This window comes from Melanotaenia boesemani, chromosome 14, assembly GCF_017639745.1.
Source record: "Melanotaenia boesemani isolate fMelBoe1 chromosome 14, fMelBoe1.pri, whole genome shotgun sequence".
In the NCBI taxonomy this organism is placed as follows: Eukaryota; Metazoa; Chordata; class Actinopteri; order Atheriniformes; family Melanotaeniidae; genus Melanotaenia; species Melanotaenia boesemani.
Genome location: NC_055695.1, coordinates 30,152,014 through 30,169,608, shown reverse-complemented (window position 1 = coordinate 30,169,608; position 17,595 = coordinate 30,152,014). Strand labels below are relative to the sequence as shown.

The following is a 17,595-nucleotide window of genomic DNA, read 5'->3' as shown; positions in this document are numbered from 1 at the left end:
TCATTTTATCATACGCGTTGGTGTATGCAGCCGGCTCTGTTGTAAGAATAATTGTTAACATAACTGATTCCACGAGGAGGAACAACACACTACAGCTGTTTAATTTGTAGAGTGTAAACAAAGTAATAAACATGGTGACAACAGAGAAGCTTGGAACCTGGTTAAATGTGAAATCATGGCATAAAAATCATCAACAGCAGTATCATAAATGGTATGTAAGGCCTTTAAACCGAGCACACGCCTCTAATGCCACCAATTAGTGCCATTAGACAAGGAAGTATTGAAAGAATTATGCCCAGAAGAGCCGTGATCTGTCGAACTACCACATCAAAATATCCTGAGGCAGGATGAATTTTTTTTTTTTGGGTATATCTGTCAGTCGGTGCCACCCCATCACAAAAGAATAATGCAATTCACAGTGTTGTGCTATCAAAACATAGTTACGTGAAAGATCTACATTCAAACTGCATTACTGTGTAAATTACTCACATTATTGTATCTTATATATTTAGGCTATGTAGGTAGGATGCACCAACAGTGTAAATTACCCCATCAAAGTATTCTTCCTTGTGTATTTATGCAAGTAGTATGAATCAACAGTATAAATAACCCCAGTGAATTATGCTACCTTATATAATTATTTAGGTGGGTATGATGCTTCAGTAGGCCTGGCCTATATGATATTTAAAAAATCTCACAATAGTTCATTATAAAGACTGTTTCCACGAAAATGCAAAAAAATAATTAATCAGTTTACTTCACAAGGAGGTACACGTAAACACGGAGTTGAGGGTGGTAAAAATTAATGGGCGTGTCCTCAATTCAGAAATTAGGTTTTGCGTTATACGCATGCGCAGTAAGCATGGGTTGGAATAGGATGGAACTTTGGCAACTGTTGAGGTCAAATAACTAGTATGTCCTTTTATACATCTTTTATGTTCTATTTCTTTGTTTTGTGCCCACAGAATGTTTATAAATCCTATTTCCTCAAACTGAAATGTTTCAGTAAATATTTATGTTCGTAAATGTTAATAGTACTTTATGAATTTTATTTAACTACTTCAGCCTAAAAACAAACAAAAAAAAAAAACTAAACAAAAAACCGTGTTTACAGATGTATGAATTGTATGAACCGATTTAAAACTCCCTAAACCCGCGCAACAAAAACAACAACGGGCTCTTTTACATGACACAAGCAGCCAGCTGAGGTGGTGCTGCTGCTCTGAATCCAACTTTTTTGGCCAAACTCCGCCCCTTTGCACCCTCGTCCTCCTCCCCTTCCTCCCCTATGCTCTTGCTTTTGATCCCAGAGGGACTCAGAGCCTTTACATTCCTCTCATTCCAGCCGCAGCGAACAATCAGCTCTCAGTTATTTATTAGCGGCTCGCGCAGCTTCGCTCCTCTCAGTTTGCTTGCTGCTGCCCGTCGGCGCGCGCGCACATGTTCATGCAGGAAACGAGCTCTGGAAAGTCGTTGATATTTTGACAAATTAGTGGAGAATATTTACAGAGGATAATAAACGTGGCTGCTTGCTGTGTAATGATACTGGAAGGCGGTAAGTTTTTGTTTTTAAATGAACTTTTTTAATTTTAGGTGAACTCTTTCAGCAGGTTTGTGAGTAGATGCCATCTAACTGGAGGTGCTGCTGGTCTTTCCGTATGGCGCAGTGTAAATGCATGTGTGTTATTGATTAGTGTTTTTAAAACTGGAGCATTTAAGAAGGTATTTCTACTAGCCCTGACTACCTTGAATACATAATTTGGTTTGGTTGCTTTACGAGAATTATTTCACTACTAACATATTTGGGGTCATGCTGTAGTGATTCGTGTTAATTCATTTGTTTATGCGTGTGTAGGCGCGCGCATCTGTTCATTATTACACTTTGACAGGAGAAATGTATGTGTGAGCAATAAAATGGAACTTTTAATGACATCAAGGGTATTTCCAGTAGCGACTCATGCACTTTCAGCTAAAAATGTTGTGCAATGCTGATAATAATGACAGTTAATAAACTATAATAGTGAAGAATGTTGGCAGCAGTTCAGGAGTTCATCTGATTAAAATCTAAGGCAAATATTGTTAGATTGACCATGGTTCTTGGTTTTTCTTTCAGACTTGTGATTTTCCAGGTGCCCACACTGCCACTTGTTTTTTTTTTTTTTTTTTTTCTTACACTTAAAATTCCAACTGAGTGAAATGAAAACCTCGGAAGACTCCTCCGGAACAGTCCTTCACCGTCTCATCCAAGAGCAGCTCCGTTATGGAAACCTGACGGACACTCGCACACTTCTGGCTATCCAACAGCAGGCCCTGCGTGGAGGGAGCAGCGGTGGGGGCACGGGCAGTCCTCGCTCATCCCTGGAGAGCCTGACTCAGGAGGAGACCCAGTATATGCAGATGTCGGCACGGCAGGAGCCCCAAGGACAGGAGCACCAGGGGGACTGCCCACACTCTGAGAGCCCTGTGTGCCATCTGTACCAGCTCCATGGGGAGGAGCTGCCAACCTACGAGGAGGCCAAAGCCCACTCCCAGTACCTCATCTCTCAGAAGGAACAAGCAGAGCAGGACGGTCCTGGTGTGGACATAATGGGAAGTCAAAGTGAGGGACTATGGGATGTGAAGAGGGAACATGCTCGTTCTCTGAGCGAGAGGCTCATGCAGCTCTCTCTGGAGAGAAATGGACACAGAGACAACCTGCTCATGAGCTCTTCATACAGCTACCCCCAGCTATATAATAACAACAATAACGTTTCAAACGCTGGAGCACCAGACAGACAAGGGGCCCAGCAGTGTATGGACCAGCGTGGACCACCACCAGAGTATCCTCTGTACGCCAGAGTCCCTGAATACATGCTCAGCCACTCTCAGGAGCATGTGCATTACCACAGAGACCCTCCTCCACCTTTCTACTCACAGCATCACAGGTAACTCTCACAGCCGGGCCCCATTATGGAATAACAATGAGGACCTAATGAATATGTCCGGTGGTTTCTAATGGTGTTGTTATAAATGACTGGTGTCTATCATCAGCAGGTTTGTGTCTGCTCAGTCCCAGGCGACTCACGGCATCACTTCAGCCTCTAACAGTAACGACATGTTGATGCGGGAGAACGAGCGGCTCAGGAAGGAGCTGGAAGTGGCCACAGAGAAGGCCGCCAGGCTGCAGAAGGTGAGATGGGTGGATGCAACGGGTGGAGAAGCAATGGTTTCTTGTCTGACAGGAGAGTTAATTTCATTAAGGACTATTACACTTTTTTATGTCCGATTCCTTTATTCAGCTGTGCATCGTGATTAAAAAACTGTTTGTTTGCAATGACAGTAACACATTCTGCTTTAACAGAATCCTTTCAGAAACTTTCTTTTCTTCACATTTTCTTCCCAGTTGGAACTAGAGATTCAGAGGATATCCGAAGCGTATGAGACCCTGATGAAAGGCTCGGCCAAACGGGAAACTCTGGAGAAAACTTTGAGGAACAAACTCGAGGCAGAGATTAAGAGGATGCATGACTTTAACAGAGACCTGAGAGGTATTTATCCACTTATCTACTTATCCATTTATCAGACAGAAACTTCCCGCTTATGAAGGCGAGACACTACAGGTGAATAGGGTCAAATGTGTAACTAACCACTATCGCCATGAAACTTTCCTGGTTTATTCCTCACATTAGGACTATTATTTGTTGTATTGCAAGCTTTCTGAAATTGTATATTTAAATATGCAAATGAGGTATTATGTAACCAGAAATGTGCTAATTTGCATACATTTCTTGGTAAAAATTTGAACTATGCATTTAGCCATATTCAAAGTTTTTTTTGCATTTTGCTGGCTTATTGGAGGCAACGGTTTTTACTGAGGAGATTTTGGATATCTCTGTTTATCACTTCACAATTTAGAAAATACTGTCAACAACAAGAACATTTTTCTGCCATCTTTTTGGGATGAAATGTTCTATAAATCAGACTGTGAATGAGGTATAAAAAGCCTTTGGTGGAACCTTTATAAAAACAAGGTCAGAACTGTAAAGTCTGATGTGTTTTAAAGACCCACTCTGGTGAAAATCATGTTTTTCATGATTGTCCATGTGGCATTATCTGACGCTAGAGGACATATCTTGTGAAAATTTGATGAAGGGGAGGGCACTGAGCAGCACTGACTCCGCCCACAACTCAGAGGCAAATTACTGATGAGCTACTGGTCCTCTGCAGAAGCAGAGTCCTGGAAAAGAGCACAGGTTTGGGATTTTTGCCAAAAACTTCATAATCACAATTTAAAGACCACTGAGAACAGTTTAAATAGTTCCAAATAAGCATCGGAGTGGGTCTTTAAGCCCTGCTGAAGTAGAGATTTTTGACCCAGACTGTGAGGGGAAAACACATTTTTAGAAAGCGGCCTTTAAAGTCTGGGATTGTAAAATTCAACACATTTAAAACACTATTTACAGACAACATATAAATGAGAATTCCCACTTAGCATAAAACCTCCTTTTACTGTCATTTTAGTTGCTAATACAGGGGAAGTTGACATTTGAAAGAGATTACAGAGCTTTAAACGATACCAGACATGACAGGGTCGAGACAACCTCCGCGATGCTGCTGTCTGTGTAAAAAGACAAACTACAGGTGAATTTTGAAGAGACTTTGATGTAAAATATACATCTAACATGTGCGTTTACTTTATTTTTCCACTAGTGTGAGAGAAAACGTATTAAGGAAGAAAAACACATCTCAATATTAGGGTGATGAAAAAACAAGCCTTTGCCTGGCATGTCTCATTTTAATGGAACTAACAGTGCGTGTAACTGCTGTGCTACCTTTTCTCGTCCTTTGTACAGAACAACTGGAGACAGCATCCAAACACAAAGACACAGAGTGTACAGACCCGAGGCAGCACGTCTTTGTTAAACTCCTGGAGCAAAGTGAGTAAAACATGCTTCAACAACAGAGTAGCACTGCTCCGATATGTCAAATCGCACTCCCCTGTGAAGCTTTTAACAATAGCAGGAACATAGTTGAGCAGGGATTGGTTTCCTCCTTCAGCGATGTTATACAAGCCACATGTCAGGACACATATGTCTCCAGTGTCAACATAATCACCAGCCATTTTTCATAGCTGCAATAAATGTGACCTGCATTCCAGGAATTTTTTTCTTTCTTTTTGGTATTTCATGCTGTTCTACCATAAGGAATGTCCCCCACCCCCGTCCATCCTCTGATCAGTTTTGCATCACTGCTGACTTCCCTCCTCAAGGGGAACTAATAAGTCTGGTACTCCGGGGCATCCTGACCTAACTCAGCATGACCACTGGCTTGCTTCCCCTCCTTGTTTGGGCATTTCTTTGACCATTTGTTTTAATGATTCTTCCCAGTTGGGAAGGTTTAATTCTTCCTGGTCAGTTCTGAGGAAACTATTCTTGACAAATACCATTATTGATTAGATACATTTTTCCTTTAATCTGACATGAAGGATTAGCTGGCATGTGATTTTCTTGAGCCATCAGATTATAAACAGTTATCTCAGGAAGGGCTGAGGCAAACTGACAAATTGAAATACAATAGCAGGAGGTGGAGTTCATATATTTTTTTGCAGCAAGAACTACTTGAGCTACATTTTGAGCTGCTTGTTTACTTCACATCCTTTGAGGCATTCCAGAGCTTTTGCCAGTACAAAGCTATGCTTGTGTGCGTAAGTGGATAAGAGGAAGTCTGCATTCCCTCCACAGGCATGCACTTGTGTTGTGTAATCAGCCTCTTATTTAAAGTGGCACAGGAGAGCCATATAAACCAGCTCTCCTGTCTGAGAAGCACTCATTAAAAATTAAACTATGGTTTTTATTAACCCTTAAAACTCTGCTAGATCTCCAGCACCCCTGATGCTATCGCTTATATTGTCAACAATTTCTCAGAAATGGTAGTGCGTAACTCTGTGGGGTGAATTGTGACGGATAGTTTACCTTTTACATCATCTATAGAAGTTTCCAGGCATTTACACCCTGTCCAGGAGGTTTACAATCCAGCCACTAAATGTAGGGTTTATTTAGAATGAGCCATGATTACACCACTATTTATCACATTTTCATCATAAAGAAATCGCTATTACAGCTTTGTTGCTAAGAGACATCCAATATGACCTGGAAATGATGATGAAGACTTTCTGTCTAACTATCCACCAATCAGAGAGCTTAAATTGACGAAACTGTCCAATCAGGAGCAGCCAAAGCTCAACCAGTAAGCAGAAAGTTCGATGTGTGTCTAAAAAGAAGAAAAATAATGCTCCTCTATGGCTGGAATAAAGCCAAGAAGATGTTTTTGATGCAAAAAGCAGCTGAGTTGGAGTTGTTTTGGTGAGGATAGCAGGTAAATAGTAGCAGAAACAACTGGAAATAAGGAAAAAGTGTAGTTATGTAAATAGTTCCTGTTGTGTTTGTTTCAATGCCAAAATATGTTCTCCTGAAAGCCAAGACTTGAGAGAATGATGCAGATGAGAATAGTCTTGGTCACTGTTGATCTGTGTGTTATTTCTACAAAGTTCTGTTAGTTATAAACTCTGTTTTCTTGATTTGGTTGGTCTTTATGCTTCTGTATCTATTGATACATTAATTTACACAATTTTACCCTTATTATCTGACAACTGAGGCTGTCCTGAAAACATTATCTGGATGTTTACTGGGATTAAAAGGGTTGAGCTTCTTCATGCAGTTTTACATGAAGAAAAAACCAGGAGGAACAAAAATAACAAGAATTGGTTTTGAGTTTTAAGGAGAAGGAGAAATGCTTTAGAAATACTATGCTATAGAAAATGCAACTCCATGAGTGACTGCTTTGTTACTAAAATGGCATTTTCCCCCCTCATTAACCTGCTGCTTTTTTCCATGTTACCTCCTCTGTGTATTAGACGAAGAGCAGCAGCGAGAGCGCGAACGTCTGGAGAGGCAGATTCATCATCTGCGCGTGTCCGGGGAGGAGTGCCAGCGGAGACGGGAGCTGCTGGAGCAGGCCTTAGCATCGGCACAAACCCGCAACAGGCAGCTGGAGGAAGAGCTGCTGAGGAAAAGAGCCTACGTGAAGAAGGTGGAGCGGCTGCAGAGCTCGTTGGCCCAGCTGCAGGCGGCGTGCGAGAAAAGGGAGGTGCTGGAGCTGCGGCTGCGCACTCGGCTGGAGCAGGAGCTGAAAAGCCTCCGAGCGCAACAGGTTAGCGCAGGAAGTCGTTACATCTGCTTAGATGGTGGCGCTAACTGAGAACCGTTAGCTTAGTGGGAGGCTTATGTCTGCAGGAACACCTGTCTGGGGTATAACTGACCATTTTTGACAACTTTTGGTTTTAACTTTATATTTCATCTTTAAAACAGTTTCTTATCGTTCCTCTTAGCACAACCTCACATGTGGGATTTTTTACTTACCTTTTCCTTTCGACATCTTGTATTAACACACTCCACCTAAAATCATACATAAAAGATAAAATCCAAAAACGAAAATGTTTGTCAACAAACCATTTTTATAACTTGGATCGCAAATATAAAACCAAATACATAAATATACATAAATATACAAATTTAGCTAACAAAAAAGGTCTAAATAACTGTTTACATTAAAAAGCAGGCAATATCTTGGGCGGTTTTTAGACAATTAATTACAAAACAACCAGTCAGCACCATAAGATGCGACATTAATTATTTGTTCCACTCCAAAAACACAGTACCTGGCAACTAAAAGACAGACAGGTCATCACAGACCTGACTTCCAAGAGGTGTTAGTCCTCCTGTCCACCAGGAGGCAGCACTTCAGTCCTTCCTTGGAGAATTTTTGTCTCTGTCATTCCCCTTACTTCTCCTATAAGGCTTTTTTGTTTGGTTTCAGTTTCCCTATAATCGCCCGTTTTTACTGTTGCTTCCTGCACCTCATATGACGTTAATATACACGAAAAAGTTTGAGGTACATTTCTTAGCTTAAATGTGGTTTTCTTTGGCTCTTCAATACAAATTATAAACTTATATATCGTTTGATGTCTGCACTTTTAACAAAAGTTTAAATGGAGACTCTGCATGGCTGCATCTTTTCTGCCACGTTATTTTAAATCTGTCGTACAGTTTGTATGTGACAGCTCGTCCATCGACCCCAGAGGGTTACCAACTCTGTCTCGTCTTTTCTCTCAGTCCCAGAACCAAACAGCCGACCTCACCGCTTCAGAGCTGAGCTCGTCCACGCTGCAGCAGCAGCTGAGGGAAAAAGAGGAGCGTATTCTGGCCCTGGAGGCGGACATCACCAAGTGGGAGCAGAAGTACCTGGAAGAGAGCACCATGAGGCAGTTTGCAATGGATGCAGCTGCTACTGCTGCAGCGCAGAGGTACAATGACGTACCGCCACTGTATGAAAGACGACAATCTGTGTTGGTTGTTAATCCCTTCTGTTAACAATGGTCTGTTTTATTATCAGAGACACAACCATGATCAATCATTCACCTCGGCTTTCACCGAACAGCAGTTTCAATGAGGACCTGCCTTTGTCTAGCCATAGACACCAGGAGATGGAGAATAGGTACTACAAGCGTGCTTCTTTACTTATTCATTGCTTGTGTGTGACTGCTGTTTGAATCATGGATTCATGATGTTCTTCACACCTTTAGGATCCGAGTTCTTCATGCTCAGCTTCTGGAGAAGGATGCTGTGATCAAAGTCCTCCAGCAGCGCTCCCAATGGGAACAGGGCAAGCTGGAGAAGCAGGGACTTCGTCCGGCCAGATCGGTTCCCACCATCAACACCGTGAGCAGCAGCGCAGAGTGTAAAGGTGAGTTTTTATCCTTTGGGATTCAGGCCACACTGAGGAATCTTAAGTCTTAAATATGACCGGTTACCAAGCAACAACTGGCAGAGCAGTCCGTGTCGCCAGACAGAATGTATGCATCCCAAAAAAAAAAGGAGCAGAGAGTCGCAGACGACCTTTTTCATGTTACTCAAATAGATGGCTTGTTTTTAAACTGGAATGTATATCATCTCTCACTCCAGAATAGCCCGATCCAGAATAGTCATGGGAAGAACTTGGGAAGGGCAGATGTTCTGGGGTGTGTAATTGTTGATGTAAGTGGGTAATTAAACAGTGTCCTGCCTTTGTCCACATTTGTAGGAAAGAGCCTCTCAGATGACCAGACAGGTGCTGCAGCGATGAAACTCCTGTCTTTCATCACAGCCAAGGGCCTGAGCCGAGACTCGGGGACCCAAAGTGATGAGCCCTCTCAGGAGTTGGAGGTCCCAGCAGAGCCTGGCAAGCTTAAGGTGTCTGAGGTGATCTCAGCAGCTCCCACCGGTGGGTTTTTTTTCTTCTTTTTTTTTTAAGCATTTGACACCATTAACCCTTAAAACTCCACTAGATCAGCAATGCATCTGAGGGCTATCACTTATTTCAACTTATGTCAACAGTTTCTCAGGGACAGTAGTGTGTCACTCTGCGGGGTAAATTGTGATGGATAGCTTACAGTTAAGATATTCTACAGAAGTTTTCCAGCCATTTATATCACGTCCAGGAGGTTTACAATCCAGCCGCAAATTGTGGTGTTCATTCAGAGACTAAAAAAAGATCACTATTACTACTGTGTTGCTAAGAGAACTCCATTTTGACCTGGAAATTATGATAAAGCCACTTCCTGTCAAACTTTCACCAATCAGAGAGCTATATGCAGATGGGAAAAGGCTTGGTCACTGTTTATCTGTGTGTTATTTAAAAATTCTGTTATGTTGTTCTGGTTAGTATTTATGCTGCTATATCTGTAGATACATTAATTTACATCATTTTAGCCTCATAGTCTGACAACTGAGGCTGTCCTGAAAACATTATGTCTGTATGTTGACTGGGATTAAAATGGCTGAGGTTCTACATGCAGTTTTACACAAAAAAAAACTAAACAAAAATAAAAAAAACTGACAGGAGTTTTAAGGGTTAAACCCGTTGCGCTGCTTACAGTGTAACTAGAGCCAATGCAGACTTTTAAAACAAACATGAAGACTTAAGATGATAAATTTAAAACAAGGTCATGAGCAGCTTCATAGTGGTGTGTGATTCAGCAACATTATTTCTCTGATTTGCTTATTTAATCTTTGTAGATGCCTCAGAGGAGCCAAAGGCCACGCTCAAGATGTCCCGGAGCATCAACAGCTCAGTTTCAGAGGTGATTGAAATCCTCATATGAGTGCTGATGAGAGCTCATATGACCAAATGATGACAGCCAGCAGTGAAAGGAACCTTTGCCTCAGGTGTAAAGACTTCAGTCGATGTCTGACTTAAAGCAAAGTACAGGGTTGTGTGTGTGGCCTGGTTTTGAGGAGAAGAGCTGAGCTTTCCTTCCACCATTTCTGCACATTTCACAGGTGGACAGAGAGAATTCGTCAAGGTACCTGGACAGTATTTTGCAATATGACAGGAACTATGCTGCTGATAGTGCATGTTGTGTGTTTGATTGATTATGAATTGTATTTATACTTGTAAATGCTGCTCAAATTGTGATGTGACTTCTCTGTTTGAAAGGAGACTTGTGTTTTTTAATTGATATAGAAATGGCTTTTTTTTTCTTTTGGTTTACCGATATGATTAGTGTGTTTTCTTTGTGTTATGTTGAACTGACACTAGCATCCCTATCACCACACCTCCTAAATTTAATGGGAATATTTATGAAAATACTCAGAATAAGCATGTTCTATGTTTAATGCCACGTTTGAGAATTGTTGTTTCACGAGACAGTTCAAATTTAAAGTAACAGTTGCTCTTCTCTTTAAAATACATTTGGGGCCCCTTGCTCACGACTCGGTCGAGGATTTTAAAACTTCCTTTGAATGCAGAGCTTGCAGAACATATCTTAAAAAAACCTGCGAGGATTGACTGTATCTCACCAGGGTCCAATTTTCCACATCCCGGGTTAATGTTCGGGGCCTCAAATGGCGACGGCCCAACATAACGCTCCCCTCCGATGACACACTGGAGCTAATCTTCTCACATTCCTCACTGAGGGAATGCTCCGGTTAAAGAAAAAGGCTATCTAAAGTCTGACCCCTTGGCCTTGTTAAAATGGCACGCATTCTCCACATGATTCCTTTTCTGGGGCTGGTTATTTCTTCTGAGCCATGGTAGCTGGTTCTACCATAAGCATGGAAATGGTCAACTATAATTGGCCTGCATTTGCTACGCTATTTGATGTCTCAATGTGTTATATTCAGCTGTGTTTTCTCCACTGCTCAACCATCTCACATTTCTGAGTAGACTATATACTTAACATGGTGTTTTCTATTTATTACGCCCTGCTTAATATAGGATTAGTGCTGAATGAAGACTACTGTTTTCAAGGAATGTGCTTTGTATTTAACTGGAATGTGATGCTATTTGCTCTGCTCTTTAAAGATAGAGGCCGCTAAGTTTCAGCATCTATGGATGTGCTATCTCATCTACTTTTATCACTGATGTTGGTATTATGTTTATCACATGATCATAATTGTCTTAAGTACACAAAAAGCATGTAAAAAGTCACATTGAATTGGTTTTCCCTATCATACTCCTCCCTCATATTTCCCATCACAGTGCATCTGCTGGTCAGGGCCTTGTGTTAGTTTGAGTTTCTGTCCCTTTGTTTATTGTGGATTGATGTTGAAATGAATGGCTATTTGAAGTAAGAAGTTAATATATTTTGTTTGTTTGTTTTTCATTTAAATATGAGTTATTGTTTGGTTTCTGGTGCCAAAGATGTAGTCTGTGTTTAAGTTATAACTGATGACAAATACAATGGGCTCCGTTAAGGTGCCTTGCTTCAGCTGGTTGACCCAATTTATTGTTGCTGTGAACTTTTGTAAATGAGACATTTGTATGAATGCCTTAAAATTTTACATTAATAGATTAAAATACCTAATATATGTATGATGAAGGGCTTTCTGTTTTTATTTATTTATTTCTTAGGTTTGTGCAATGGATTACAAAAAGTATATATCCCTCAACTTTCATTTCATTTGCATCTGCATGCATCATTAAAACTTGTCATTCTGTGAGATAGCCATGAAAGCTGCACTGATTTATTTACCAGTCTTCATTATACGTCAGCGGTCAGTAGAAGCATAAACCTTGTCCCATAAGGTTTTTGCTTCTACTGAGACATTGCACTAAGGCATTTACAGAAAGGCATGAGAGATATGATTGCATACCATATTAATCAATTAAACCTAACACACAATTAACTTTGTGTTTCAATCTAGCAGTATGATTACAAGAGGAATTTGTGACCACAGAAAATTTAGCAAAAAACAAAGAAAAAAGTAAATTAATAATTAAAACAACAGCTGATTTAGTAGCATTAGCTACATGGTTAGCCTGAGTAAGACAATGACAGAAAAACAAAGTATTGACTTTGTATACTGTTAATCAATAAAACTTAGCGCACAATGAACCTTATGTTTAAAGCTAGCCACTGAAATTATGAGGTGAATTTGTGGCCACAGAAAATTTAGCAAAAAACCACAAATTAAATTAAAACAGTTTATTTGGTAGCATTAGCTAGTTAGCCTGACTTGGTTAATGTTCAAATTAGCTGCCACAAGCTAATGACAAAGAAAAATTTCAGCAGGCAGCTGGTGGTGTAATGGTGTAGAGGATATTTTCTTGGTCCACTTTGGGCCCCTTAGAACCAACGTGGCCTGGTTTAACCAGCACAGCCTACCTGAGCATTGTTGCTGACCATGTCCATCCCTTTATGACCACAGTGGTGCATCTTCTGATGCTACTTCCAGCAGGATAATGCACCATGTCACAAAGCTCAGATCATCTCCACCTGCTTTCTAGATCATGACGATGAGTTCACTGGACTCCAACGGTCTCCCCAGCCAAAAGATCTCAGTCCAGTAGAGCAGCTTTGGGATGTAGTGGAACAGGAGATTCTCATCATGGATGCAGCCGACAAACCTGCAGCAACTTTGTGATGCTTTCATGTTAATATGGAGAAAACCTCTGAGGAATGTTTCCAACAGTTTGCTGAATCTATCACAGCAAGAATTAAGGCAGTTCTGGAGGAAAAAGGGGGTCCAGCCCAGTACTAGCAAGGTGGACCCGATGAAATGGCCGGGAAGTGTCCATGGTGTCCCAGACTGTTGCTGTGTTGTCACCAGTCTTTTAAAAGGCTCAGTAATGACATGAGTGCTTGTCAGTTAGGCTTCAAACTGCAGTGTAACATTTCATAAATTGTGCAGGACTTCAGTTCTTGTATTTTGGAAACTTAAAAATGCTACTTGAAAGTTGACTTTTTGTTGGTTTTTTTTTTTGTTTGTTTTTGTAGGGACACGGTCTGTATCCTTGCCCAGTTTGGGAATTTTTCAGCTTCCTGGTTTGGTTGTATATGTTTACAGCTCAGTGTTTCATGTTGTTGCAGTCAGCTGTTTGTTATGGAAGATTCCCAGACTATATTCAGGAGCAAAATCTAATTAGCAAACAAAAAAATTTAGCCACTAAAACAAATAACATCCTATAATAATTGGTTCAGCCTGTTCATGATGTGGGATTCCCCAACAAGTGACATGTTTCTAGTATGATGTAACTTTAAATTTACCCCAACTCTACAACATATCACAGCGCACCACTGTATCTATTTTTCTATAAAGTTACTCATCTATTTTGAAACAAGCCAGACAAATCATGTCAGCTGACCACTACTGAGAAAATGGTCTGTACTCGTTAGAAATCTCTTTATTCTCTCATCCTCAGACACTACTGTGGAAAGAATAACATATCCCTGTTATGAATCCGAGTGTCAGGGCATTTTTCCTGGAAACGAATAGTGATCAAATGCTTATGTCAACTGTACTGTTGATTTTCAAGAATAATGGGACATTTCACTTTAAAAACTGCCTCACACTTTCCCAATGTGGAATTGTATTTGGGCCAAATAGTTGGTTTGCCTGAGTGAACAAATTAATCTGTGCTTGTCTGTAGCTTTGTCAAATATGTACCTGCAACGTAGATCAGCTTCTTTACTGGTCTGTCAGGCATTTTATCTTGGGGTGGATTTGTCATTATGGCCCAGACTTTGTCATATGTTCATTTCTGATCTGGGTAAACGTTTCTTTCCTATTCTTGGTTTACGGGGTGAATTATCCATTTCCAATAAACTGCAAAATGTCTGTTACAGAAGGTTTCTAAAAGCGGCTTCCTTTAGACTTGTGCATACTCAGGATTATCCAGTGGGCAGCAAAAAAAAAAAAAAAAAAAAAAAAAACCAAACAAATAAGAAGGATAATATGTAAGATGTAATTAATAGCAGTATAACACAGAGACCATATCACATCTTTATTGTTTGACATTTACCTCTTTTGTGATAAAATATGAGTGCACATCCCATATAGCAGACATGTTTGGGCTGAATCTGGGCTTTTTTTTTTGCATATATGCCTCAGTTGCGGCACTGGCAAGTTTTGTGTGGGCCAGAAGTCTCCTGTGGGCCAGAAGTGGACCAGACGTCAGTTGCCAGCCTGGCTTGGATTATGGCAAGTCTCCTGTGGGCCTAATGTGGTCCAGATGTCAGTTGCTGGCTTGAATATAGATTATAGCAAGTAATTTGTGAGCCTGAAATGGTCCTAAAAAGGGAAAGCTTTCCTTATGACAATGTTGTTTGTGGGTCACATGTGGTGATGTAGCTGAGTTTTGGCTGCCACAATCATATTTAGTCAACACCATAGGTCAAGGCCAAGTTTGGGCTAAACAAAAATGCACTTTTGGGCCATATTTGGGCCAAATATGTTTTGGTATCAGAGACTGAACTTAATGGCAGCCACACATTTGAAAAAGTTGGCATGTGGTTTTGGCTTCCACCGGATGTCTTTCCAGATGTGCAGGTTCCCTGCTCCATTTACACCATGATTCTCAAACTTTTTTGAGCCAGACACTGATTTCACAAGAAAGAAAAATGTCTTACCTTCAGTTTTAGTTTTTTTTTTTATGTTTTTTTGTGGGTAAAATATTTTATTTAATTTTATTCTGTGTTCCAAACTATTCTGTCGTATGCTGTTCTTGTTTATTTCTTCTAATTTATCATTGTGAATGATTGTGAAATTATTATTTTTATAATCCAAAAGGTTTTAGTTTATATAATAATCTAGATTTTAATAAAACTACCAACAATGGAAACATCTGTTTTTTTCTCTCTCAAGTGTTCCAGATTATTCTGTATACCTTTAAAGAAAAACATTAAATTGTTTGTCAAGAACTAAAACTGTTAACCTGTCATATTTTATTTTCATCTAGATTATTTTATAAAAGAAAATCCTTTAAAAAAATTCTATCAGATCCATGTTAACACTGAGTCCTTCTCTGACATCTCTCTCATCATTAAACCTGGATGTTCATGGTTAGTTTCTGCCTGGATCTCATTGTGGAGATCAGAATTTCTTCCCAAAGTTGCTGTTTGGAGCTCTGCTGCCCCCCACCCTTATAGATCTTCCTTTTAAGGCTCCACAGGTTCTCAGTAGGGTGGAGGTCAGGAGATGATGGTGATCCCACCATGAGTTTTTCTCCCTTTATAGCAGCCAAAGATCCTGCTGGTGTTTCTGCATCATGGGATGGAGCGTTGTCTTTACTGCAGAAGGAACGCTTCTTCCTTTTATACCACGACAGGAAATGCTCCGTTAGAAACTGGATGGATTTATCAGAGGCCACCCTAAAGGGTCCTCCCATCTCACTCCACATTATTCCAGCCCAAACTATCACCCCACCACCACCTGCTGACATGGCAGCCCTGTTGGGACATGATGGCCATCCACCAACCATCCAGACCTCCTTCCATCTGGACCATCCAGTGCAGCACGACATTCATCAGAGAAGGAAACTGTTAGAAAACGAGTCTTCATGTGTTTCTGAGTCACTGCAAACGTTTCTCTGTGTGATCATTGGTTAAGGGAGGTCCAGATCCAGCTTTATGTACAACTGCAGCCTCTGGAGGATCCTGGTGGAGAGGTTCACCAGCAGCTTCAGAAACCTGCTGCTGCTCATCGGTGGCTTTTTAACAGCTGATCTCTGAACACGATGCATTTTCCTGATGGAGACTTTCCTTCATCTGACTTTATCTGAACAAACACATTTACTCTCTGGATCATTATTTAACAGTACGATGATCTCACTAATGTTTCCTGAAAGGTCCAATGTTTTCATTCCTTCTCAAAGCATTGAACTGTTTCACTCTATTCATCTGCAGAAAGATCCTTCTTTTTCCCCAGACTGCATGGAAACTGGGACTGTCTTAATAATGTGGAACAACCTCCTTCAGTAGTTTCCCTTTAATGAAGCTCACCTGGAAACTAAAGATCAAACCTGTCTGAGATCGTTATCAGTGATCTAAACAACACAAGATACGTCTAACACAGAAAAACTAAAACCCAAATGTTTCAATATCTGAAATCCTCCATAAAGAATTATCTGGAACAGAGTGTAAAATTTATTTATTTACATTTTACAATAGGTCCCAACTTGTTTAAACTTGGGGTTGTAGATACAGAATTTGGTCGCTCTGGTACTTTTCCACTGTTTTTACATGCAAAACTTCCTCTACAATCTTTGACTCTCAAAGTAAATATTTTTGCTTCCTTGTTCCCCCAGCGAGCTTGAAATTACATTCCACAGATGCCGCGCATTTTCCTCCGGCTGCTTTTTCTTGTAGCTAAGTGCCACTTTTCTTAGCTGGGAAAAGTAACACCAATAAATCAGCATCTGCTGAATACCATTTCCAGCTGGGACACATGTGGCACCACGGTGTCTGTGATTTGCCATTATTTTGGTCCCTTCTGTGCTCACACAGATCACATTTCAGATATTTCATCTCACCTCTGATGTCAGTGCATGTAAGACACAAGCCCCCACCTAACTGTGTGTGACGTGAGGGGGGGGCTTGAAGGGGAAAGGTTGGGATTATGTGACTGCCAAGTTTGAACTGTCTCATAATATGAGGTTCATTCCTGAAGGAATCCCAAGGGTCCTGAACTCATCGTCATCCAACCAGGGTAAGAAAAATTCAGCACATATGTATGCATTCCTTACACATCTGGCCAGTTGCTTAAATTTCTTTCACTCTTTTCAGCTCTGATACATCGATCATCATTATTTCATCGCTTTGACCCCTGACAAGTGTGAGTGGTTCTCACCACAACATCAACATGTGGATGAAGAACAGATGTCAGAAAAGTAAGCTTGATGTGAGTTTGGATGTTTGACATGGTGAGTTCACTCCAGAATGATCTGAAATAACATGGATTTTCTGTATTTTGTCCACATCTGCAGGTAAAGTTAGAATTAATTAGATTAATGTGATTTATATTAAGAAATGGGAGCAAACAATGTGTCTCTTAAAGTAAAGGAACAATAGTAATTTATTCCACTCCTTTTGGATCCTGTTCAGCATTATTTATGTTCAAAGCCTGTGTGAAATACTTGGAAAAGTATCTGTGGAGCGTTGTGTTTTGCCTTAATTTCCATGGAGATTCCAAAACTTCCTGCCTAAAGCAGTCATGAAATGTTCCCCCCAAACCCCAGAACTTTTCCACATAAATCAGGGCAATGTCTTCTAATTTTAGAGCTGTTACTGAGAAAACGCAA

At 40.5% G+C, this 17,595-nt stretch overlaps 1 protein-coding gene across 2 annotated transcripts; it reads left to right on the top strand.

Annotated features, from left to right (window-relative positions):
• Positions 1–1,332: 1,332 nt before the first annotated feature.
• On the top strand, positions 1,333–11,967 carry amotl2a (angiomotin like 2a). Of its 2 annotated transcripts, none has more exons than XM_042006862.1 (11): positions 1,333–1,555; positions 2,114–2,924; positions 3,034–3,169; positions 3,383–3,527; positions 4,833–4,916; positions 6,893–7,188; positions 8,151–8,341; positions 8,431–8,532; positions 8,621–8,781; positions 9,118–9,297; positions 10,092–11,967. In XM_042006862.1, the coding sequence occupies exons 2-11, from the start codon at positions 2,197–2,199 to the stop codon at positions 10,175–10,177; spliced, it is 2,109 nt and encodes a 702-aa protein (XP_041862796.1). In that variant the 5' UTR covers positions 1,333–1,555; positions 2,114–2,196; the 3' UTR covers positions 10,178–11,967. The 2 variants fall into 2 exon arrangements, with proteins under 2 accessions (XP_041862796.1, XP_041862795.1); XM_042006861.1 differs by having other exon boundaries at positions 1,334–1,555; positions 3,031–3,169.
• The last annotated feature ends 5,628 nt before the right edge of the window (positions 11,968–17,595 follow it).